This window comes from Lethenteron reissneri, chromosome 50 (genome assembly GCF_015708825.2).
Source record: "Lethenteron reissneri isolate LAM-NWPU_2019-01 chromosome 50, ASM1570882v1, whole genome shotgun sequence".
In the NCBI taxonomy this organism is placed as follows: Eukaryota; Metazoa; Chordata; class Hyperoartia; order Petromyzontiformes; family Petromyzontidae; genus Lethenteron; species Lethenteron reissneri.
In genome coordinates, this window is record NC_083828.1 from 10,414,885 (window position 1) to 10,440,949 (window position 26,065).

A 26,065-nucleotide genomic window follows, 5' to 3' on the forward strand; every position below is an offset into this window, starting at 1 on the left:
GTTGCTACTCGCAACTGCTTTTCCAGGTTTGCTCCTAGGTTTATTGAATTTCGAGTCCCGCCTGCGGTTGCCTTGGCAGGGCCACACCAAATGATTTTGCGGGCCTCGTACGGCCCGCGGGCCGTACGTTCCCCACTCCTGCTGTACGGGGTTAGGGTTAGGAGGATAATTTTCTTTGTGTAGGTGGACAGGTAGGTGATTCGGTGTAGGTGGGTGGATAGGTACGTAGTTCTGATAAGCATATAGGTTAGTGCGTAGGTATATGGGTAGGCTTTTAGTTTGGGTTTGTAGGTCGGTTGGTAGGTAGATAGGTTAGTAGGTAGATAGGAAACTGGGAGTGTATAGGGGTTGGGGTGTAGGTAGGTGGGTAGGCTTTTAGTTTTGTGGGTGTGTCGGTATGTTGGTAGATAGGTAAGTTGGTTTTTATGTAGGTTGATGTGTAGGTAGGTGGATAGGCTTTTAGCTTGGTGGGTGTGTAAGAATGTGGGTTAGTGTGTAGGTAGGTTGATAGGCAAGTGGGTGTGTAGGTATGTGGGTTGGTGAGTGGTCGTGTCGTGGTTAGCGTGCTGCGCTATGAACCTGGCGACCCGAATTCGCTTCCCGCTCATAGCCAACACTAGTGACCATTATCTGAACCGTTCCTAGGCCTCCCCTCGGTTGACTCAGCCTCAAATGAGTACCTGGTGCGGTGTGTAAACATCACCACTGGGGAGACAAAGGTGGCCGGGTGTGGAGTTGGCCACCCACCCCCTCGTGTGCCGTGCCGGCCTTCATAGGTGCTCGCGAACAGCACTGGCCCCAACAGTCGGTTGAGCCTATATGGGGGATCTTTGCCTTTGTTGGTGTATATAGGTGTGTGGGTGTTGATGTACGATCACATTTGCTGAGTAAACGCCTGAAGGCCTGCAATGCAAAGTGTGAAGCTAGGTAGTGGGGTCAGTGGATAGGTGTGGAGGGAAATGGATACATGTATGGATAGGCAAGTTGATATATATGTGTAGGTAGGTGGGTAGGTGATTAGCGAGTTTTGCTTTGTAAGTAGGATGGACAAAGTGTCCCCCCTAAATTCACGACGCAATGCTGCATTGCCCCCAATTATGGTTCATAATTCCCTTCACAAATCAATGGTGTCTCGTACTTGTGCATGTAGAATCCACAGTATACAATGCACACGCCTTCGCGAATCTCAAACGGTTTCCACGCGCACGACTCAAGCCACGTGCCTCGATTGTTTTAATGGACGAACCATTATTCCCTCTATGTAGGTGGCTATCAGAATCGAAATATTTATTTACGCTGGAGGAGGAATCCGATGAGCTATAAGCTCGTTTTCACAGATGTGTCCAGTAGGGGCACAGGGCCAGAACGTGACAATGGGTAGTTTGGCAGCGTTAGCCTTCGTAGCCTGGAGAGAGACGTGTGGGATGATATTAAATGTCTTGCAAAGGGGACACCTTTAGTCAGGAAAGGAATGGTAATACAGTACAGGGTATGACTAGTGCGTAAAATAAGATTGGCATAAAGACTGCGAAATCAGTTTGATTATCTGCATTCATATGAGAGCAAAATGTGTCTTTTTAAACAGTTTGTAATGTGAATCCGAGGCAACCGAAATTTGATATCAGAAGTTAGCCCCAGGTAGAATTAGTTTTGCCCTTTGCGTCATGCCCAACATGCTGTCTAAATATTGTATTTAAGGGGCTTTAATGTCACACTGGGAGTTTTTACATGACAATGGGATGTCTGTAAGCGGAGACGATGTCGCTGTTCAACTCAATAACAGAGCGCAGTATGTGGAATAAAGAGATGAAAGGAAAGGAAGAGCTTAAAATGACGGTACGAATGAAATTCGAGTCGAGTGAAACTGCATGAAACTCGCTGTTTTATTTACACGCTTTGTCACAAGGAACAGCAGCAGCACGTGCCTTCATATCACGAAGCCTCATTCTCTTTTTAACTCGGAAACGGTGCCGAGGTGTTAACATTCTAAACACGCTTCAATAAAGGTGCAACGCTTGCGGTTTTTCAAACGGACAAGCTGTCTTAATGAGCATCCAATCAAACTGGTCCGTGGCTGCACCGTAAAGTGCTCCGTTTACATCGTGAGAATCGCTTTCTTATTAGGGAATGCTTAACGGTAGATGCTATCAACAAAGGGGGGGGGGGGGCAAAGTAGCTTGTCGACGAGAAAACTGAACACATTGGTCAACAGCACTGCTAGACAACGGGCGACGTTTGGGCAATGTGGCCCCGTCTGCACGGCGTACACACAACGAGCGGCAGAGTGGAGTTGAGGCGGCACTGAACGATAGCGCCGCACTATTGTTCAGCGCCGCTGATCCACTCTGCCTCTCCGAACCCCTCCACAGACACGACGGAGTCCGTCGCGGCGACGATGATACACTCCCCCGCTGCTCCTGACGCGGCTATCTGGCTAGACCACCTGAATTGTGGAATTGTCGTTTGTTGCTCAGCGTCGACATCGGCAGCCGAGCGACGAGAAGAGAGATGGAACCTCCGTGGGAAGACGAGCCGCTTCCCCCGACGACGACGCCTGTTGTACACACGCTTTAGGGCTGCAGTGTTACTGGCGGAGATTGTTGGGTTTGTTTTTGTTGAGTACAAATATATATGCGCTATTGATTGATTGCGCACCGCTGCCAATGCTCCTGGTTAGCACGGTCGGCTACGTACGGTGCAAAAGAATTCAACATACACACGTACGCACAATGCAGTATCAGCATAGTTTATCGATTCTTGGGTTGTTTAAATCGTTGTTTTTTCCCCGCAACAACCAGTAACCACGCGAAACGAACTGGATTACTGATCGAAACGTCCAGCAACAAACGTAGCGAATCAATCTCTGAACCGAGGAATGAAGGGCAGCGTAATGGTTGGCAGCGCACTGGACTTGCAATCCAGAACGTTGCGATGTTACCCCATCTCCAGGGCACACGTTGCCCACGGCGGTGACCGAGGCCGCCGTGCAGTTCGCATGTCCGTGCACGCGCGTGCCAGTCGGCGCGTGTTCGTTTTCCACCGTTCAATCTGGAAACGGACGCCGGTCGGTTCCCGAATTCACGAACTGGTAAACGATTCTCAAAATGGTGACCGGTTCTAACAAGCTACAGTTCAACAATCCTCGTCGACACGCATTGCATGCTGGTACTCGAGAAACTCTTGACTTTGGGCTGTTGGTAACAAGTAAATTTTTTTACGGTGGCTTCTGCCTTCTGTACCGTCTGTCAAAAACCAAGATCACAAAGATGCTGACGCGGATTGGTTTCTTTACAACGTCTTATTCAACGAAACATTTTAACAGGCCACATCGGAAAAAGTGTGGTGTCAAGAGGCAAAGACATCTTTGATCTGTGAGCACAAGGCTCTTCAACTGGAGGCCCATGGGCCACATCTGTGGCTGAAGGCTCTTGGAGTGACCTGCCTGGCTATGGCACCCCGAGATAATGTAAAAGTGGTCCAGATTAGTGAGCTCAAAGAGCTAAACAAGAGACACGGATGAGAGAGAGAGAGAGAGCTGTTGTAGACAAGAGATAAAGATGGAAGCGAAACAAGACTGGTGAGAGACCTAGAGGCAAGAGATAAAGACGAGTGAGATTAAGGCTAAGCAAGAGGGAGTAATTTAATGAGTACATCTGTATCGGCGCTATCATTCTTACAGCACTTTGCTATCATGAAGGCGCTGCTGTTTCGCGGACGCAGTCTGCAAGTGGTTTCACAGCGGGGAGCGGTGTCGTTCCAATGCGCTATTTGCGGTGTAAATTTTTTAAATTTGGACGCCTACGACGGTTTATGTGGCATAGCCAAAAGTCTGTCCTCCGATAAAGCGGTGGTAGTTGCGCTCCCGAAGAACACCGCGTGATGGCAAAATCGCCTTATAATACAACAAAATATAATAAAGGGGTAAAGCACAGTGCGCGATAACACGTGAGATGCGTACGCAGGCCACACAGACCGAGGCGCGTGGGTAGCATCGAGATTCTCGGAGCATCAAGCAGCGTCCTGCTTCGTGCGATGCTACGAGGCAGCCGTAACCGCCGCGTACTCTTACTGGAGCGGCGTCGTACCGTTCACTCGATCGCGTTACATCACACTTCGCATCCGCGTCGTCAAAAAAAGTCTTCCCCAATACATTCATCGCATTGTATAATCCAATTCACGTAATTAAAACCCGCGGCGTTCTAGAACAGACTGCATTAGGTTTAATACACAGACGCCGTATTAACCGGGGCGGCCTGGAGTCGAACCGCGTACCCCTCTTGCGGTGAGTGGCGAACGCGCCACTGCCGGATCACGTCGCCGAGATGAAAGGGGGAAAAAACGAGCGAGATGAGAATTGGAGAATAGAGATTAGTGACTTGACAAGAGGCTCAAGAACGGGAGGCAGCTGTCGGAGAGCTCTGGGCATGAGCTACAGACGAGACAGATGAAATCAGACCGAACAATTGCTGTTATTGATCACCTAAGTGGCCACGGAAAGATGCAATTGACAGCACTGTAAATCATCATTACGTTGTTAATTTTATTAAGTGGCCGGGCAGAAAATGAAGTTGAAGAACCCTGACTCGGCCCATTAAACAAGGAACACATTTTATTTGTGATACTATGCTGGGAGTGGCGCATAAAAGACAATGAAATGGGGCGACGTTGCAGGAAATAGCCCTTCTACGGCGAGGTGGTAGGCGGTTCGTCTGCTTATCGCGTTTCATTTCGGGGCAGCGTCGTTGACGGCCGTGTCGAGTCGTCCCGGGGAGACGCGGCGATTGTTGTTTTTCTGTTCGTGCGCCTTCGCCAACAGCGTCATTCATTAAAGTGCTCGCGGGAGAGAAGAGCAAACCACTTCGGCAATGGCAAAACACTTGAGGATACGTAAACGAAAGTTAAAATGTACATTTTCTTAAAGAGAACTTTGTTTTCAACAATTTTCACGAAGATAACAATTTTAAACAGGATTAAGGTTGAAAGCGCAGTCGATCGGCAGGTCACGTGTGGTGGTGGGGCAAAGTGTGGGTACTCCCACTGCTACATCAGGTCAGAGTGGAGGAGTAGGCCAGAGTAACCTCTTCTAGAGGGGCTGCCGAGCTCCTTCGAGTAGAGGCCCCTTCTGCCAGCAGTGGCGTGAGCCAAGAATTGCGGGGCTGCACCTTTTACGTCGTGAATTTAGCAAAGTGAGACGTTCGTAAAAAGAAATAGAACATCTCAATCAAAAATCGTTGGACTCTTGAGAGATTCTTGGAAACTTTATGACAGCGATACAACCTTGACTGAACATTTTTAATTTTGTCAAACTTCTCATCACACAACCACAACAGTTTTCATGCGGATAAAAGAAAAAAACGCAAACTTTGAGCGCTGTGTTTCAAACGCAACGCATTTCCAAAAGCAGCTTTCTGACGGAGACCTAAAAGACCAACAGTGGACACGACACACGCCTCAGGGTATGGCCACGTCCCTCTCTCCCCTTGCAATCAGAACAACGGCCGTCAAAACGATGGGGAGGTCACCATGCCTTTCGGGATTCACGTCTCCATTGTGATCGTAGAGGGCGGGGCACGGCGAATACGGCTGGTAGGCAACTGCGCACGCACGCGCCGGCGTTTATCCAATAACAACGCAAACACAACAACGCGCACTTATGTGTGTGTGTTAACCAAAGAGTATAACAAGGCCCTTGCAGCGACGGGAGTGGACTGGCTTTGATCTAAAGTTCTCGTTTTCCAGATTATCTTAAAGATAGATACCTTCAACTACTTAGTTTCGATCGGGGTGCGGCCGAGACGATCGCAGCGACGGTCAAATGTAACTTTGCGGGCCGTTCCAAGGGCGGCCGGGTAAAAGTCACGTGGTCGTATTCCACGTCCCTGACGGTCGCCCCTCAGCGGATGCGGGGATCGCGTGAACAGAATAATTTTAAAACACAATAACGGAACTTTAAAAGGGCGGTCAAACGCACAGCCCAGGCGCGTACGGTTCAGTTTCTCGCGTGTCTCTCGCATCTTACTCCGAGCGGCAATTACCGCAGAGTACAGAAACGTCGAGAAGCGGTTCGTCCGGAACGACGCGCCCCTCTCCCCGCCACTGGGACTAAGCTAGGGGGCGAGCCCAAAGCATAAGAGACGCAGCCGGCTCCAGGCTGCCGCTGCTGCGGAGCAGTGTGGTGGGCAGCAGAGGACGGTGGAGAAGATCCATAGCTGCGGAGCACCTGTCTGTCGTCGCGTCCCCTCGCCAACCTTGGCCGACCCGCACCAACGCGCGCGGCGAATGAGCATGGTGATAAAACCCCCACGCGCCGCGCACAGCGTGGGCAGACGACTCATCCGGCAGCGGATTTACCGGAGGGTGGGTTACACTGCGCACGTTCAATGCCGTGTGTTGACCCGCGAAGGTTTGTCTCTCCATCCGACGTGGGTACGCCTTTGTAAAATCGTGCTTATGATGATGAAAATGATGATTTACCAATCCAATGTCCAGTTGGTGGTGGTGGTGATGACAGTGGCTTGGTGTAGGGAGGCCCTCATCTGGCAGTGGATCGGCAAGAATGGAAGTGACGAAACACACGTACATGTCCGCAAGGACCGCCAATGTTGCTGCCTCCGGTTGCTAACGATGCGCACGCACGACGTGGACAACACAAGTTGGGCCGAACAAGAGAAGTGAACGGGAGTCCGAGCCAACTCAGATTTTAAATCGCGTGGGGGACAATAAAATAAACATTTACAGACCCCCCCCCCCCCTCAATGATTAAACCGAGGCAGCTCAATACGATTGAGGTCTCGCAAGAAGCAGCATCGACATCACGGCGGCGCCGAATGAGCGCGCAACCAACGCCGTGTTGAATAACGCCGCGGCATTTCGACCGCGGGAATTTAAAAAAACGAAACGAGGTTTCCCACTCTCAGTCCACCGCTGCGGCTCCTTTAAAGCCACGAAATAACAACAATGCGTGGCGCAGTAAACAACAAAACAAGCCGGCACCACGGCCTTGACGTTACGACAGCGGGAGACGGCGTCAATCGACGACGGCGCTCCCCGCCAGAATGAACAATCTGTGACCACTTCTTGGGCGAGCGTGGGAGGGCCGACGGGGCGAGCGGCACCCGCCGGCCGGCGCGAGCTGTGACGCCTCCCCGTTGGGTAGCGGCGATGCGACGTCGCGTTCCGTTTTGAGTCGGGGATTTCGCCCGCCACAAACCCTAAATGACAGCGGCCTACAGACTAGGACGCAATGTCCCCCGAAACACGCTTGGTGTAGATTCAAGGAAAACGTCGGACGTCTAAATGACTAACCTTGGCTGTGAGAGTTTGCTCTTCAACCTCAGCGGTGAGTAGGCTTAGACAATAACAATCGGCGTGCGTTGTTGAACGCTTGTAAACGTGACGATTTTATTTGTTTGGCTGTGTCGGGTGGTGGAGGGTCTTACGACAAATTTGGCCGGATCATTACGCGGCCTAACCCAACAAAAACTAAATCGTAACATTGGCTGAAAAAACGTACCGCTTACTACGTGTTACGTTCATTCAAGGATCTCACTTTTGAAGATCCTGAGGACTTTAAAAGCCAATGTGACGATGACAATGATTACATTTGCGGCTGAAGATTTGCAGGACGGCTTCTGGAAGCCACGCGATCGCCGGCCGCAACGAATCGGTGACCTCTCTGAAGGGACCCCTCGTTTCGGACGCTTATAGCCGCACTACCGTGGGATATAACCCAACAACTAAGCAGACAACAATGAGCCTCTGTCACGGATCTGTCCCTCCGCGTAAAATTATTTAGTTTTTTTTACACCTTGTAATGTTTAGCTTCAGATATAACAGCATCACCATTCATGCCAATTCCATCTCTCGAAATCGCCGAGTAGCCACAGAGAAGCGGGAAGGCAGCAGCCAGGTGCTGGGATGGCGATAACCAACAATTGTCCAAGCTCTGCGATGCACTATATATTAAGGTGTTTGTCAACCAGTTAAAGAGTATACGTGAGGAAACCAGAGCACCCGGGGTAAACCCACACGTGCAAGTGAGCATCATTCTACCCCCTACGGAAGGGACAGATGATATTAGTCGGCACTTTGCTGTACTGCCTTCTCATCAGCTGCACAGCCTCATGGGAGTGAATATAAACTTACTAACATGTTGTACATGGACGGGCAGATATGTGAATGAGGCGTACTATCCGCTTGGTCATTGTGTTACTCGCTTTCTCCACTCAAGACGCGAACGATTACGCCAGCGTGAGGTGTCACCGCAGGACGTCCCTCTGCTGCGCTCGGGCAAATGTTCAGACGGGGAAAGACGGCAAACAGCAACAGCCGCCGTTCCCCAGCAAGTGGCGGCGACGTCACCACGGCGCTTGCGCCAGGCCGGGTGCACTTCGAGGCCACGTGTCGGGGCTCGCAGGCAGGTCACGGGACAGAATTCGAGTGCAGTGGGTTTGACCGACCGCGATGACAGAAGCAGCACCGCCTGTGGCAACTCGCTGCGTTTCAGCAGCCCGACGCTCCGCTAGTTGTTGTGAGGAGTGGTGAGGAAGATGCGCGCGCATGTACGCACACGCACACATGCACACGCATGCACACGCATGCACAGGCACGCATGCGCACGCGTGCACAGGCATGCACAGGCACGCATGCCCACGGGCGTACACGACGTGGTTCGTACTTCACAGTTGAGACGAGGTGACACACACACCTTGATTGAGACAATACCAACACTCAGTAAGGCGTGGTGTTGTTTGTTTCGTATTAAATGCCCGGAAAATTTAAAACACCAGAGCACTCAAGTAATAAAAGACAAAGATCCCCCATATAGCCTTTAACAGACTGTTGGGACAAGTGCTGTGAGCGCGCAGCTATGAAGGTCGGCACGGCACACGAGGGGGTGGGTGGCCAGCACCACGCCCGGCCGCCTTTGTCTCCCTCGCGGCGATTTTTACACACCGCACCAGGAACTCATTTAAGGCTGAATCGACCCAGGGGAGGGCCCAGGACTGGTGCAGGCAAATCATCACTTGCTGTTGGCCATGAGCAGGAATCGAACTCGGGCCGCCGGGTTCATAGCGCAAGCGCGCTAACCGCTGCACCGCTGCTCCCCGTACCAGAGGACTCGCCCACGCACACACGGCGCGCGGTGTGTCCGCTCGGCAAGGCTGCTGGTTAGTACCTCGGCATCTGCAGAGGGGACTGACTTGCAGCGGCCTGCTGTTCCAAGTCTCGCTGGAAACAAAAAAACAAATAAAACAGTCAACAAAACCTCCTCACATCCGATTAGCACGGTTGGCTACGTATGGTGCGAAATAAGTTCAACATACATCCACGCGCACATGCGAGGTTACTTATTATGATGTTTGTTTATCCATGAAAGCTCTTTTTCAGGAGGGTTCCTTTCCCACGTTTTCGCTGGCAGGGAGCGATGTTGCTGCTGTGTATGATCCCAAATGTGTAATTTGCGAGTATTTTCTTTTAGATAGCATTGGGATGTATTGGCCAAATCCAGTTACATTGTGTAGGTTTTCGTTTAGCTATGGGAAAAAAACCAGAGAACCAGCAGGAAACCCATGCAGAACAGGGTGAGAACATACACCTGCACACAAAGACACACATCCCCCGTATAGCCTCAACAGACTGTTGGGGCAAGTGCTGTTAGCGAGCACCTATGAAGGCCGGCACGGCACACGAAGAGGTGGGTGGCCAGCACCACACCCGGTCACCTTTGTCTCCCCAGTAGCAATATTTACACACCGCACAAGGTACTCAATTAAGGCAGAGCCCACCTAGCGGAGGCACCACGACTGGTTCAGTAATCATCACTGGTGTTCGCCTTGAGCAAGAATCAAACTCGGGCTTTCGGGTTCGTAGCGCGGCGCTTTAACCGCTGTGCCACAGCTCCCCACTTGCATACACAACTTCTTTCACACTCTCACACACACACACACCCTTGCACCCATCCAAAGTGGAATACGTGCACACTTTCACTCACACTCTAACGCACGCACAATCATCACACGCTCACAATTACACACTCACTCTGCAGAAGCGGAGGAGAACGCACAAGCTCAACACGAAAACGCGCCCCAGTTGTCAATCGAACCCAGACACAGCTGCTGCGAGGCACAAATGTTAACCGCCACTGCGCCACCCAGTCGCACCAATGGACGCGTACATTGCCATACAGCAAAGCCACATGCAAGAAGGGGAAGAATGTGTCTGCAAGCAGTGGAGGCTAATGGAGTAAAACTATACACGTGTGTGTGTGGGGAGAACTACAAAAAGTCTCTGTTTATTTAGTGTAACTTTCAGTTCCGTTTGTGTTCAACACGAGAGCGGGCGGTGCTATTAACAGAAAGCTTACACGAGATAAAAAAAATAATTCCTTTGCTTTCATTCTAGCGCATCAATACTTTATTAAATGGAAGTGCTGCGTGCCAGTAAAACTGCTGAATGAGCCAATCGCGATAACTTACACCGCCGCTCGGATTTTATGACATTATAAAGGGTTTGCATTATCCGGGCTGATTGCTTTTCTCCCCTGCCTGTTTAAAAGACTATAATGATTCATGAGACTTCCTGGCTCAATTACCCAGCTTTGTAAAAAAAAGATAGTAAAAAATAATTTAAAATACCAGCGAAACATAAGCTGTCCCGTGACAAATAAAATAAACATTCACGGGACGCCCCGCGGGGACGAGCGTTCATGTCCCCGCTGTACCGTGCGGCGCTCGATCATCCCGACGTTTCGACTCACGAGCTAGGGAGCTTCGTCGAAGGGTCGAATAGGTAATGAGAGAGGGGCCCTTGCCCGTAAGATCGGCAGTTCACCAGCATTCGTTCAAGCAGAGCCTGACTCTGCTGACGAGACACTGCGTGCCGAAACCGGCCCAGAGTTGTGCCCGTCTTGAATCAATGCCGCTAAATTATGCACTGCCGGAAGAAGCTCCCACACGCATGCGGTGATGAGACACTGCGCGTCGAAACCGGCCCTGTTTTGAATCGATGCTGCTGAACGTACCCACTCTGTTGTGCGGAAGAAATGTTTTGTATTTCCTGCGTCGAGAGAGAGTTACGTGAAGGCGACATTCGTCTGCTCAATTACTGTTGTTATTTAGATACCTCGGCGACGACCCGCATGATTATGTTGAGCTACGTATCGCTGTATAACAATTAATCGAACTTTTTATGGTCACCGTAGCGGTAAGATCGGCAAATTCACCAGCATTGATTACAGCAAGCCTGACTGTGGCTGATGACGAGACTGCATGCCGAAACCCGGTCCAGAGTTTTGCCCGTCTTGGATCTATGCCGCTCAAATCTGTCGTCCTTCCCCCGCACCTCCGATTAGCACGGTTGGCTACGTACGGTGCAAAAGAAGTTCTACGTACAGACAGTACAAGTTACGCACTGCCGGGAGAAGCTCCCACCACGCGCGCTGAAACGTTGGGCATCACCGTGCACGCAAACGCACGGTGGGCACAGCCCCTAAACGTGCCGCAGAGACCCGCGTTTAGCCCAGCACGGATGATCTCCAGTGAGCGGAACGTGTACATGAATACGAGGGTGCATTTACATGCCATTCGCAGTTTGGATTTTTAAACAAGGTTATTTTGTCGTGTGATTTTCCAAAGTGAAGCAGGTTTGAAGCCTGGTTAATACTGGGGATGTGCCAGGTGCTGTGGGCTGGTGCCTGAGAGGCATTCAGGAGGTGACAGGACAGCGGTGTATTTAAACAACACACAAAAACCTTGCTGCTGAGATCTGAGAGTGTGACGCTCTCGTACGAATGGGTTGTCTCCGGCTTCTCCGGTTCTCCCCCCACGTGCCACAACTCGTCAACGGAATTCAATTTCCCAAGGAAAATAAATATTATCGTTTTCATCACTACTTATTTTGACGGGAATAAAAATGAAAATTTTACCACAGCCCTCGAGTAGAGGGGGTTCCCATCTGCCGGGGTGCGTGTTTCTCTGCTTCCAATTAGATCCGCCGTGTAGTCATCAGCACTGGCAGCGGCGCCAGTGGCACCCACGCCACCACCGCCACCACCACCGCCACCACCGCCGCCACCACCGCCACCACCGCCGCCGCCGCCGCCACCGGCACGGGGCCATCTGTCCCACAACTTGAGCAGCTGTTCTCCAACCTGAGTCTCAAGCTCCTGTAATGGACATCCCCAGAGTTGTAATTAGTCGGCCTCAGCAATAACGCCACGTCATGCCAATGTCACCGCCACGTGCCCTCCCACAACATCATCGCAAGCACAGAAATAAACCGCATGCACCGTGACGACCATCACAAGCACCGTTACCCATCATCACTGCCACACACGTGGCACCAACAAAGTATGGCTCACAGCTACACTATCGCTCCCCACGCGTGCCACCACCGTCTGTATCACGGGCACCGCCATCACAACAGTCATGCGCAGATTTAACCACAGAAAGGTGTGCACAACTGCATACAAAAACTCTCAGCCTTACCCAGACCACCAGCTCATAGTAATTGAATGTGTGCCAATTTTCCGTTTAAAACCACTGACTCAAGAGAGTTGAGAAAATGTGGCCGTCCCAACAGACAGCAGTGAAACAAGGACAACTGTAGACTGGTTTCATCGGCATGAGGAATCATCAGCACACCAGTAATCACTGTTCGCTGCTGCCATATTCCCCTGGGAGACCCATGTACGGAGAGGACTTGTACCTTGAAACACTTTGCATAAATGCAATTAGCACTCGCCTAGAGGCAACAATTTTGGGATGGCCATAATTTTCTCAAATGTCTGCGCCGGTGATCTAAATGACAAAAATGGCCACACATTCAGTGACTTTGTGCAACGCTGCGTGTGCCGCTGCAAAACCTATTTGTTTTCAGCCTGTATTGATGTTTCCGTTCTGATGTGTTTAACCCAGGGCACACTACCGGGAAGGGATGAAGAGTCAAGAATAGAATGTATGGAGTGTACAGTCAAGGATAAAGTGGGAAGGAGGTCCCTAAGACAGAAAAAGAGGCATGGCTCAAGATGAACAGCAGGAAGAGATGAGGGGGAAAGGCAGGAAGGGAGGGAGGAGGAGAAGGAATGACCAGGCCAAGATATCGGCGGCAAGAGGGTGATGATGATGATGAGAGTGGAGGGAAGAGAGAGAATGAGTGAGCCAAAGAGCTCTGTGTGTTGTCACAGAGGGCATGGAATGGTTTCAGAGAGAGGGGGGGACCACACATATCACGTAATTTACAGGAGGTCTGAGCTGGTGGAAATTCCTCCGGTACAGCCATGGAAAGCTTCTCGAACTCCATGGGGAGGGGGGGCGGCAGGGGGGGACGGAGGCTCACCTGCCCGTCGCGGCTGATCTGCACCCTCTTGTTGTCGTTCCACGGGTTGAGCAGGTGCTGCACCTGCTGGAAGGGGATGCCGCCCAAGTACAGCCACAGCACCCGAAACACTCCGCCCAGCGCGGGGGAGCCCCACTCCTGGCAACGCTCCTTGCCGATCTCCGACACCATGCGCGCGTAGCCCTGCGGACACAGCCACCGTCGCGCCCAACCCGGGACGCTCGCTCGTCCTGCATCGATTCTACGGCGCGTAGTATTTTTGTGGTTTGAAACATTTTTTTTTTATTTTACCAGGTGAGGCCCGCTGAGCTATAAAGCGCTTTTTCAGTAGCGACCCGGCCACAAATGAGTGCTCAACGAAATGGCTCATCGCGTGGGAATTTGCAGCAGCCAAATACTCTAAGCTTTTTCTAAACGTGGTGGGAAAAACCGGAGGACCCGGAAGAAAAATACAAACGACCACGGGAAGAGATAAAGAGACACGCAAACTCCAAATATACAGCAGCAGGCGTCAGGGTCGGGATGGAACCCACGACCTCCTGCGTATCAGGCGAGGGCCGTAACACGTTGCCTTCCTTCGTGATGGCCCTGCACTATGACAACAGCGCCAACAACACCAAACGTACCAAACAATTCAGAATCCAGAATCTTTATTTAGACTGCAGGAAGAGGAATCCGATGAGCTCTACGAAGCTCTGTCCAGTTACGGAGGGTCGTTTTGATCTACCTCCACCGCCCCCCCACCACCACCACCACCACCCCTGCCAAGCGCTGCCGGATGCCTCGGCAACAAACCTGGAAGTGTCCGGAGCCTTGCACGGAGAAGACGAGGTAGACGACGGGGCACGAGAGGAACGCGCGGTTCAGTTTCTGCTCGTTGGCAGGCGTCGTCGACCAGATGCCCCTCTGCTGCGACAGCTCCAGGTTGCGCATGTTGCTGCTCTTCATGACGAAGTAGCGCACGCTCGCCGGCGCCCGCCGCGGAGACGGAGGCTTCGGACCCTGGTCGCGGGGCCAAGCCGGCGAGAACGGACGGGCGGGAAAATTAACTGAACGGCACAGGAAGGGGGCCCCGCGAGGGGTTTGCGTCGATTGAAGGGGTTCGTTCGTGGGCATAGCACGCAGCGGATAAGCTAGGCGAGGGTAAGGATGTGGGATTGGGGTACATTCTCAGCGGTGCGGGCTGCAAGAAGGAAGTTCTGGAAGGAAGGGTTTTCTCCACAAATCTGTCCGCCGCCTGATGATGCCGTTTGTAATTACTGGCGAAACGTCGTACTCAGATTGTAAATGTTGTGGCTTTGCTCTCCAACACACCGGTAGGTGCTGTACCAGTAACGAATTGGCATGTTCTGTTTACGTGACACATCTTACTAATTGGCTGTGTCGGGTGGTGGCGAGTTTAAGGACACATTTATATATTTACGCGATCTGGTGATGTTACTGCGTGCGATGATGGTGTGTGTGTGACGACGACAATGACCCAGAAAGGGCTAAATACGTGCATTGGGCACTTTCTCAGAGGTGAGAGCTGGCTGAAGGAAGTTGTACGGATGCTGAACTTATTTTGCACCGTTCACAGCCAACCGCGCTAATCGGAAGTGCGGGGGAAGGACAAACAAACGAAACACAACGAGCAGTTCTAAATACATTTAAGTTTTCAAAATTCTAGAAGTGTCAGGGATGTTGGGGAAAGAGGCACTAACAAGATGCTGCTTGAAGACTCGAAGGAGGCAGGGAGGAAGAAAGCTAAATGGATCCGACAGGATGGAGGCGGCTGTGATTTTCCACCGCTGGGCAGAGGACTAAAGGGACGGCTGACGCAGTGCGTGGAGCTGACGCGACTCATCTCCGCGCGTGGACAAACTTAAAAAAAAAACCCAACACGTTATGTAAGCGGCACGCAGCACACGCGAGGGCGTCACCTTGGCGGAGGCGGGCGGTGAGGCGGCGACAGGGGGAGCGGCGGCGGCGGCAGCGATGGCGCCGTTGCCCCTGTGAGCGGCCGACCGACGATCGAGGAGCGGCGGGCCCTGCTGCTGCTGCTGCTGCGGCTTCAGCTGCTGGAACCCGGGCGGGGGGAGCACCACCCTGGACCTACGGACACGCCCAGCGGTTTCGCAGTGCATAATGGAGGGTTTTGGGTGAGATTGTTTCAATATAAATGTGTCGTTAAACCCGCCACCGCCCGACGCAGCCAATTAGTAAGGTTTGCCACGCAAACAAAACGTGCCAATTGTAGCATCAGCTGATGCTAGTTGTAATTACTGGCGAAACGTCACGATACTCGAATTGTAAATGTTGTAGTGGGTTTACTCTCCGACACACACCGGTGTGCAGTACTAGGAACGAATTGGCACGCTTTGTTTACGTGAAAAAACATACTAATTGGCTGCGTCGGGTGGTGGCGGATTTAACGGCACATGAATATTTATGCGATCTAACCTAAAAACCACTATTACGGAAAATATTGGTCGTGAAAGCATACTATGTGTTAAACTGGTTTCGGAGTGATCAGTCATCATTTTTTTTATTTCTCCTGACAGGCCACGGACGCGACGACCTCTCACATCCGTGCTGCAAGTCGAGCGAGTTGAAGATCAAAGCCAATGATGTACATAGAAGTCTGTTTACACTCACCTGGAGACCTACACACTTACGGGAAAAAGACCTATACATTCACACAGAGACCCACAGATTTGTGTTATCTACACAACAACTGCCACCGACCTCCCTGCCCGATAAATAAAAGAAAAATGATGAAGGCCTCACATCTCGGCCACCAGCAACTCCTCAGTCGTCTCGGCCCCACCACCACCACCGGCTCCACCACCACCACCGCCGCCATTGCCGCCACCACCGCCGCTCTTCCGGCTGCGATCGGCCCTCCACGAAGCCGCCGCCGCCGCCGCCGCCGCCACCGCGGGTGCCGGGGGCGAACACCTCGGCGCGGCCCCCCGCGCCGTCGTGGACGGCGCAAAGTGCGGCTCCTCGGGAACGACCGGCCGCGGCCGCTGGCCGATGCCGGTGGGCTGCTGCAGGCCGAGGGCCTCGTCCTCGCAGGCGAGCGCCGCGATGACGGCGCTCACCGTCGCCTCGTCCGCCTGCGACCAGGCGCGCGACGGCGCCCGCATGCGGCGCACGAACAGCGTGTGCCACTTCTGCCGCAGCTGCAGCAGCAGGTTCGCCGCCTGGCGGGGGGGGGGGGCGGAGGGGAGCGGAATTAAGTTCCAAAGGTCTGTTCGAAAGTCGATTTGTTCATAAGTCTAACTTTACTCCTGTTGATTCCAAACATGTTGTACGGCAAGTACACTAAACACCGGGGATGGATTTAAAAGTTGTATAATCTCCTGTAGATGTAGATGCCACTGGCTCTTCACGTTCTGCAGATGTAGATGCCACCACTGCCATCTATTGCCCGGCGGTTGAACTTACGACTCTCGGTCCAAACAGGCAACTGGATATACGGACAGGTTTGTTTGTATCTCGGAAAGTTCTTAAGTCGAGTCCCTGTTAGTATGTTGAACTTCTTTCGCACCGTACGTAGCCAACCTTGCTAATTGGAGGTGCAGGAGAAGGACAAAAAACTTTACACAAAAAGCAGTTTTAAAGAAAAACTTTTTGGTTGATCGCTGCGCTAATGTTCTATAACTCCCGGCCTGTAGGAGTCGGGGAGGAGCCGTATCCCTGGCACGCCACAAGGCAGTACAGCAAAGTGGACTAATCTCCATCTGTGTGGGGATAGAGCGTTGCCCCCTCGCGCAAGGCGCGGGTTTTCTTCGGGTGCTCCGGTTTCCTCTCACACGTGAATAATAAACACGACTCATCATTGATTGGCTACAAATATCTTAAAATAAAAACTCAATGCAGGAGCCTCCTGAAAAAGAGTCCTACAACTCCTGGATAAACAAGTAAATGATTCTTATAAATACATTTGTATTAATATGACGATGCTTGTTTCCCCAGGAAAGCCTCGCCAACTCTTCTGTAAATTAAAACTAAACTTTTTATTTTACCAGGTAAGGCCCACTGAGCTACATAGCTACTTTTCAGAAGGAACCTGGCCACAACTGATATCTCACCAAAGTGGCTTATCACGTGGACATTCATAGCAGCCAAATACTCGGCATGCATGTTAATTCTAAATGTGGAGGAAAAAACCAGACAACCCAGAGAAAAATCCACAAGACCAAGGGGGAAACACGCAAACTGCAAATATACAGCAGGCGTCCAGAGTCGGGATTGAACCCACGTCCTCCTGCAATACCAGGCGAGGTAGTTAACATTTCGTCACCGTGGCGCCCCACAGAGACAAGCACCTTCACATAGAGACCCATAGACTAGCAACAGAGACGGTTGTAATTAAGCCGGATGTAAAACTGATACCTCGATTGAGCCAAATGACATACAAAAACCACCAGGGTAAATATGATGGGGTATTTGTACGGCCATCGGTAGCCGGGCTGAAACCATCAAATCGCCACGCTTGTGCCCGCCCGGTGTAATCGCAGGCGGTCTAAAGAGCAGGTTGTGAACCCAGGATCTCAGCCGTCTCGATGAAGCGCTCCGTGCCATGCAGTCAACTCTTAAAAAGCAGTTTAACACGTAGGCTCTTAGGAAGCAAAAAAACCAACGTAACAGCCTCATCAGATTTTTGACTTCTTGTCGGATATTTTGGTATTCCTCGCCTCACTCGTGCTGGGAATTACACTGAGAGACGCACACGTGAACGAGAAAACACGCACAGGTTAATGACAAGTTTCACACGTAGTAGTAGGGATTCCGCGACCAATATTATACATAAAAGGTTGTTTTTGGGTTGGATCGCGTAAATATAAATGTGTCGTTAACCCACCCACCACCCGACGAGGCCAATTAGGAAGATTTGTGACGTAAACAAAAACGTGCCAATTGGTGACTACTTCGGCCCACTTCTGGCAAAATCGCCTGATGAAGCTGAATGTCATTCATATTCTTGGATCTTTCGGTAAAGTCACGTAGAAGGGAAATAGTAAAAATTTAACGTAATAAAATTCTCACGACGTTTCGGCCACAACACAAGCAGCCATTCTCAGGTGACTTTACCGAAAGATCCAAGAATATGAATCCCTGCAGTCACGAAAGCTTTAAATCGAAACCAGCGAAATGTCACAGTACTCAAATTGTGAATGTTGTGGATTTACTCTCCAACACACCGGTGGGCTGAAGCAGTAACTAACTTGCACGTTTTGTTCGACGTGACAAACCTTATTAAAATTGGCTGTCGGGTGCTGGTGGGTTAATGACACATTTATATTCAAGACAATCTAACCCCCAAAAAAAACCTTTATTGTGAGGTTTATGACATCAAACTAAACTGTTCGGAAAGCAGAGGGAGGGCTTGAGCAGGATGTGCCACGGTGAAGAAGCGAAGATGGACAACGGTCAGGAATTATAACGGAGCGGCAGCCAAGAGTGTACGTCCACCGCTGAGAGACCAGACACACACGCGCAGCTTGTAATGATGCCGTTCGCAGCGCAGCAATAAGGACGGGCAGAGGGCTTGGGAAGTACGCGCCACGAGAAGGGTTCGATACAGGCCGACGATCAGGAATAATAATGGAGCGGCAGCCAAGGGACGCGACGCGTCCGAGAGCACGTCCACCACGGAGACGGAGCGATGAGCGTTTGCGTCCAGGTGCTGGACGGGTTGTTGTTGTCGCACTGCACGATTGAGAGGTGGTGGCGGCGGTGGCGGCATGGGGAGGCTTTCATCCGGCAGTGACAAAAGCAACTCTACACATTCATCATCCAGCAGCGGATATGACCACGGCTGACGACGACGATGGCGGTGACGGCGTCCCTCACCTCGGGGTCCAACTTGAAGTTGATCCACTCGTCGAGATGCAAAACGGCCGTTTTCACCGACGGTATCTCCTCCATCTCGCTGTCGCTGCTGTCGTAGGGAATCCCCTCCACTGCACACGCACGCACGTTCAGGCAAGACACGGTCACCGTCGCAGCCGTGACCACCGGCCCGTGACCACCGGCCCGTGACCACCGGCCCGTGACCACCGGCCCGTGACCGCCGGCCCGTGACCGCCGGCCCGTGACCACCGGCCCGTAACCACCGGCCCGTGACCACCAGCCCGTGACCACCGGCCCGTGACCACCGGCCCGTGACCACCGGCCCGTGACCACCGGCCCGTGACCGCCGGCCCGTGACCACCGGCCCGTGACCACCGGCCCGTGACTGCCGGCCCACGACCACCGGCTCATAAACACCGAGCCGTGACCTGCACACGAGCCAATTTCAACGCTTCATCTATGTAAGCACTATCAATTGAAAACTAATTTCTTTAGAACTGCTTTTTGTGTTTAGTTTGTTGTCATTCCTCCACACCTCCGATTAAGCACGGTTGGCTACGTACAATGTGAAATAAGTTCAACATACATACATATATACTATTTTTATTTTAGCAGGTGTAAGGCCCACTGAGCTATGTAGCTCTTTTTCAGAAGCAACCTGGCCACAAATGATAGCTCAACAGCGGCTTAACATGTGGAAATTTACAGCAGCCAAATACTCTCAACGTATGATTCAAAATGTGGAGGGCAACCGGAGGACCCGGGGGAAAAAGCCACGCAAACACGGGGAGAGACACGCAAACTGAAACTATACAGCAGGCGTAACGGTCGGCATCGAACACACGACCTCCTGTATACTAGGCGGTGCCCCCTCTCCCTATAATGCTCATGCCTTGCGAGTGTGTTACCTCCTCTGACTGCCAATCCATCACCTGCCTCGGCTCTCGGAAATCACCTCTTATAGCGGTTTAACACGTCGGCTTTCACGACCTCATGATACGAGTTGTAATTACTGGCGAGATGTCGTTCTCAGATTGTAAATGTTGTGGATTTGCTGTCTAAGACACCGGTGTGATGTACTCGTGCCGAATTGGCATATTCTGTTTACGTGACAACCTTACTAATTGGCCGTGTCGGGTGGTGGCGGGTTACACGACACATTTATATTTCAGCGATCAATCCCAAAAATCCACTTAAAGCGGTTTAATGTGTAGGCTTTCGTGACAAATATTATCCATAATAAAGGATTCTTTTTGGGTTAGATCGCGGTTTAACAACACATTTATATTTACTCCGATCTAACCCCCAAAAAAAACCTAAATTATGGATCCCTTATAGCGATTAACTGGTCAATGCGGAGCCTATATATTGTCATGATCTGCTCATTTTACGCAGGAAAGCCTCGCCGAGTCTCAATACTCTTTTTCAGGAGGGTCCTGCCAAGTTTTTCACAGTAGGGGGAATGGGGGGGGGGGGGGGGGCGATGTTGCTGTGTGCAATCCAAATCGAGTTTAGAGATTGCTACTTTTAAAGGCACTTCGTAAAATTGAGTTTGCATTTTTTATATGATAATATGGAGGTATTTTTGTTTCGGCATTGGGGTGTTTGGTCGATGCCACTTACACTGCATGGTTTGTAATGTTTGATTTGTGTGTTTTCTGCGCACGTTCTCCAACCCAGGCGTCCGCCTCTCTCGCTCTCTGAGTAATTCACAGAAACAATTTTTCTCCATGCTTCTGTGCGCCTTCTTTCGGTTTCGTTAGATTTTTGTCATTCTCCGTGCTCTCGATTGAGTAAAATAAAATCCACCAGGGGGCATCCCATGACAGATAAACGATATGAGGTTCTTTCTGGCTGGTAAGATTTAAGAACTTTACCCGAGTCATTAACAACATCTAACAGGACAGCCCTGTTACCAACATTTGTGTAGAGTATTTGGCTGCTATAAACGCGCACCTTGCTACAAAACCCGGTAACCCGATTTCGATTCCCGCTCACAGCCAAACATCGGTGATGAATATCTGAACCAATCCTCGGACTCTTGTAGGGTCGACTCAGCCTGAAATGAGTGCCTGGTGCCGTGTGCAAACATCATCCAGGTGTGGTGGTGGCCACACCACCCCTTCGTGACCCATGTCAACCATAATTGACGATCGCTAACAGCACTTTCCACAACAGTTTCTGTAGAACACACGAGATGTTTATCTTAGGTGGTATTAGTGAGGAGCGGCAGTGGAGCGGTCAGCATTCTGCACTACAAACCCGGCGACCCGAGTTCGATTCTGGCTCACGGCCACCGGTGACGATCATCTGAACCGCTCCTGGGCCTCCCCTATGTCTCTCCTAGGTCGACTCAGCCTCAAAGGAGCACCCGGCGCAGTGTGTAAACATCACCACTGGGGAGAGAAAGGTGGCCTAACGCGGTGCTGGCCACCCACCCCCTTGTTAGCTGTGCCGGCCTTCATCGGTACTCGCTAATAACACTTGCCTCAAAGGTATCTTAAGGCTATACGGGGTATATTTGCCTTAGTCTTTGTTTGTGCTGCCAAGTGTTTACAGTGAAGGTGGGGCGGTGGCTATTGTTGGCAGCGGTGGTGAGTGGTGGTGTCTGTTGATGGTGGTGGCATTTGGTGGCTGGTATTGTTGGTAGTGGCAGTGGTGGTGAGTGATGGTGTCTGTTGATGGTGGTGTTATTTGGTATTGTTGGTAGTGGCAGTGGTGGTGAGTGGTGGTGTCTGTTGATGGTGGTGGCATTTGGTATTGTCGGTAGTGGCAGTGGTGGCGGTGACCGCAGAAGCGCCGGCTGCGTCGGCATCGTCGCCGGTGGCACCGGCCCGCAGCGTTCACACCGTGCGTCGATGACGGTCCCTGGAGGGCGGAGGCGGGCAGGCGAGAGGGGCCGGCGAACAGAGCCACCGCCACGGGGCTCACGGCGGTGACGCAGCGAGCGCTCGCCAGGCGGTGCATCCGCGTCATCTCGCCGAACACCAGCCAGTCCGTGGGAAGCGCCGCCACTCCCTCCGGAATGCCCTCCTCCGAGGGGGAGGACTGCCGTGCACGGTAAGGAGACACGGGAGGGGGGGAGGGCAGGGAGTGCGAAAGCAGAGACGCCGATGTTGAAAACATCACGTGTTCGCGAACCACGTTGTCTCATCGGTTACTCCAAAACTGTCTCATCCACTCGTTGACCTTTGTGCAGCAGCATCCTTGCAATAAATTCAAACAATGCTTCCATTTGGCACTCATCAACTTTGCGTGTCACTTTACTGAATGATGCCCCCGCTTGCGACGACTGTGCGCACCAATGTCTTAGCCGCTCCGCGTGTCTGCGTAAACGCTGAACCTGTATTTTTTTGGAAAACCTTAAAAAATGTAAGCATATCTGAGGTAATGTGTATAAAAAAGAATTCCCCAGTTACATCCCAACTGCTGTTAGCATCATGAATTGAGACAAAGAACCCGTTCGGACCTCTCGCAAAGTCTAACCTGTACAGAGTTATTGTGATGCGAGTCAAGTTCAGTTTGTGTAACCAGGTGAGGTCTAAGGTGACTCTCATTTGCAAGACCACCCTGGGTCACCAAAATGACAAATAGCAAAACCACACCAAAAAAAATGTAAGGTACAGCAATGATACAAAAATAAAGGCAGAGCTGCATCAACAACTGTGTCACGTGAGAAACCCAGAAACACTGCATGAACATAAATCAGTAGTAAACAAGAAAATCCACTCCTGTGTGTGTTTGTCGGTCGCCCGGTTTTCTCCCAAACAAAGCCCAACGCTCCGGTACAATAAAGGACAGACGACGATCGCGTGGGCCAACAGTGGGACCGGACAGTCTTCCCCCACCTTCAAATACCTGCAATGTCATCAGTGTGCGCTGAAGTATGGTCAAACCACCCCTATGACCAACATAATAGTGTATGTAGGTTTTCATCCAACAGGGGGCTGACAAAGGAGCTGTAAATTTAGTAATAGGTTTTTACCCTTTCAACTGGTACAATAACTGACACTTTTATACAAGGGATCATGTTTGCAATAACCACAACACAAGCAGTCAAAATGCAAACAAAAAGAAACAACTCTGATAATGATATGCACTGTCCTTGAAGTTGATTGGTCCACACCCGAGACAGCTTTTCTTATAGCGTCGTCTCCATTGGTGTTGGACCAGATGACGCCAAAAGGCATACAACTCAAAAACAGCGCACTATCAGAGTATTGAGAGCTCGGGGTAAGCATTTACACTATGAGACCTCCTTACCAGTGGCAAAATATAGTAATAGATTTTTACCCTTTCAACAAGTGTAAATGCTTACCCCGAGCTCTCAATACTCTGATAGTGCACTGTCTTTGAGTTGTTCGCCTTTTGGCGTCATCTGGTCCAACACCAATGGAGACGAGGCTCTAAGAAAAGCTGTCTCGGGTGTGGACCAATCAACTTCAAGGACAGTGCATATCATTATCAGAGTTGTTTCTTTTTGTTTGCATTTTGACTGCTTGTGTTGTGGTTATTGCAAACATGATCCCTTGTATAAAGGTGTCAATTTTTGTACCAGTTGAAAGGGTAAAAACCTATTACTATATTTTGCCACTGGTAAAGGAAGCCTTATAGTGTGAGCTGTAAATTATTAGCGTTAACTTAAATAATGGATCGTGGTCAGCGTGGCTGGTTAGCGCGCTGGCTGGCGTGCTGGTTAGCGCACCGGCATTGCACTCCAGAGGGTCGCCTGTTCGATTCCATATCCCAGGGGCGGGAATTGAAACAAAGTTCCTTTTATTCCCCCGCCCCACTGCTACCGCCCACCTCCGCCACCTGTGGGTGGGGTACAGTGTGGGTACTCCCACCTCTTCCAAGAACATAGTGGCCAGCGTGGAAGACAAGGCCAAAAATAGCCTTGACAAGAACCCTCGCGAGCTCCCTCTCGAGAAGGCCTCTTCCAAGGACGTGAACAAGCAATTGCAGGGCTGCACCTTTAACTTTCATAACAATAATAAGCGCTGCACTCTCCCGGACCAAAAAAACCATTACCAAAACAAATACTTCCAGATGAGTTAAGATAAAAACACACAAAGTGAAAAAAATCCCCATGGGGTCTCGAGAATCTACCACCCCCCATTCTCCGTCCACTTTTGACCCATCAATTTCCGCAAACGGCAATATTTATGTCTGCAGGGTAGTGCTGCCAACACGAGAATAAAAAAGCTCATCCTATTTAGGGCAAGTGGCTTGTGGCCATGCGCATATCACAAAAGTCACTCCAGACATAATACCATACAATAAGATTGGCTTTTAATCGATTCAACTGAACTATGTTTTATTTCACCAGGTAAGTCCCACTTAGCTAGATAGCTCTTTTGCAGAAGCGGCCTGGCCACAAATTAAAGCTAAACAAAGTGGCTATCATGTGAAAATGTATTGCAGCGACCACGGGGAGAACATGCAAACTCCAAATATACGTGTGTCAGGATCGAACCCACGACCTCCTGCATACCAGGTAAGGTAGTTACCATCACGCATATTGTACAGGCCATCATGTCAATCCACTGCTGGATGAGGGCCTCCCCACACCGTGCAGGTCGTGGGGGTTATATGACCATACTTCACCACGCTGGCCAGTGCACGGTTGGTTAGGCGGGGGAAGGGGTGGACAGGGCAGTTCATGATACATCACTCACCACGCATGTTAGTAGTTAGGCATGGCTTGGAACTGAATTCAGGTTGCTGCTGGGTTCATATCGAAGTGCGTTAACCACTGTGCCACTGCTTTACATGGTTATAAGGTCTGCTGCACCTCAGGATAACACCATGCCACCAGAACAATTGTAACGTAACCACGGAAATGTATCTTTCCTCACAAAGAAGACAAAGAAAAAAATTCCCCAAATAACCTGAACAGACTGATGGGCCAAGCGCTGTAAGTGACCGCCTTGAGGGGGTGGGTGGCCACCATCATGTCCAGCCGCCTTTGTCTCCCCAGTTCTGATGTTTACACACTGCACAAGGTACTCATTTGTAAGGCTGAGTTGACCTAGGGGAGGCCCAGGACCGGTTCAAATATTTGCCACTGATATTGGTGATGAGCGGGAATCGAACTCGGGTCGCCAGGTTCATAGCGCAGTGTGCTAACCACTACACTACTGCTCACTACACTACTGCTCCCTCCACTCATAATCACACACCTACACTCATACACAAACTTAGACAAAAAAAAAAGATCCCCATATAGCCTGAACAGACTGTTGGGACAAGTACTGTTAGCAAGCATCTATAAAGGCCGTAACGGCACACTAAGCAGTGGGTGGTCAAGACCACACCTTGTCACCTTTGTCTCCCTCGTGGCGATGTTTATACACCGCACCAGGTACTCATTTGAGGCTGGGTCGACCTTGGGGAGGCCCATGACCGGTTCAGATAATCGTCACTGGTGTTGGCCGTGAGCGGGAATCGAACTCGGGCAGCACAAACTCGACGCAACAGAAAGTCTCCCGAGTCGGGAATCAAACCCTTCTGGCTGCGAGATTCCAGCCTTATCCCCCCAACCGCGCCGCCCCGTCTTCCCCCCTGCCACGGACGGAGCTGCAGGGCGCGCACACACACATGCACGCACACACACGCCGCACACGCACGCACGCACGCACGCACGCACACACACACGGTGGTACCTTCTTGAAGCCGGGCTGGTCGAGCACGGAGGAAGGGTGGAGGCGCACCCTGCGCTCGAGCTGCGTGGTGAGCGTGTGGCTGGTGCGGTCCACGTGGATCACGTTGGGGTAGAGCCCCGCCACCAGCGCCGCCTTCACCACCGGCCAGTTCTCCGAGTTCGTGTTGAGGTCGCGGATGTCGCCCCCGCCTCTCGCCCGCACGAAACCTGACGCGCGAT

General features: G+C 51.3%; 1 protein-coding gene across 1 annotated transcript in view; it reads right to left on the reverse strand.

The window, feature by feature from the left end:
* Nucleotides 1-1,865: 1,865 nt before the first annotated feature.
* The window catches only part of LOC133355207 (3'-5' RNA helicase YTHDC2-like), a 55,430-nt gene continuing 31,230 nt past the window's right edge, over nt 1,866-26,065 (reverse strand). The window contains exons 23-31 of the mRNA XM_061572568.1: nt 25,848-26,053; nt 22,032-22,230; nt 19,183-19,292; nt 16,108-16,526; nt 15,261-15,432; nt 14,134-14,340; nt 13,339-13,521; nt 11,927-12,166; nt 1,866-9,231 (exon numbers count right to left, since the gene is read on the reverse strand). Of these exons, the coding sequence (XP_061428552.1) occupies nt 9,172-9,231; nt 11,927-12,166; nt 13,339-13,521; nt 14,134-14,340; nt 15,261-15,432; nt 16,108-16,526; nt 19,183-19,292; nt 22,032-22,230; nt 25,848-26,053 (1,796 nt within the window). The 3' untranslated portion in view covers nt 1,866-9,171. The remainder of the gene's footprint in view (nt 9,232-11,926; nt 12,167-13,338; nt 13,522-14,133; nt 14,341-15,260; nt 15,433-16,107; nt 16,527-19,182; nt 19,293-22,031; nt 22,231-25,847; nt 26,054-26,065) is intronic.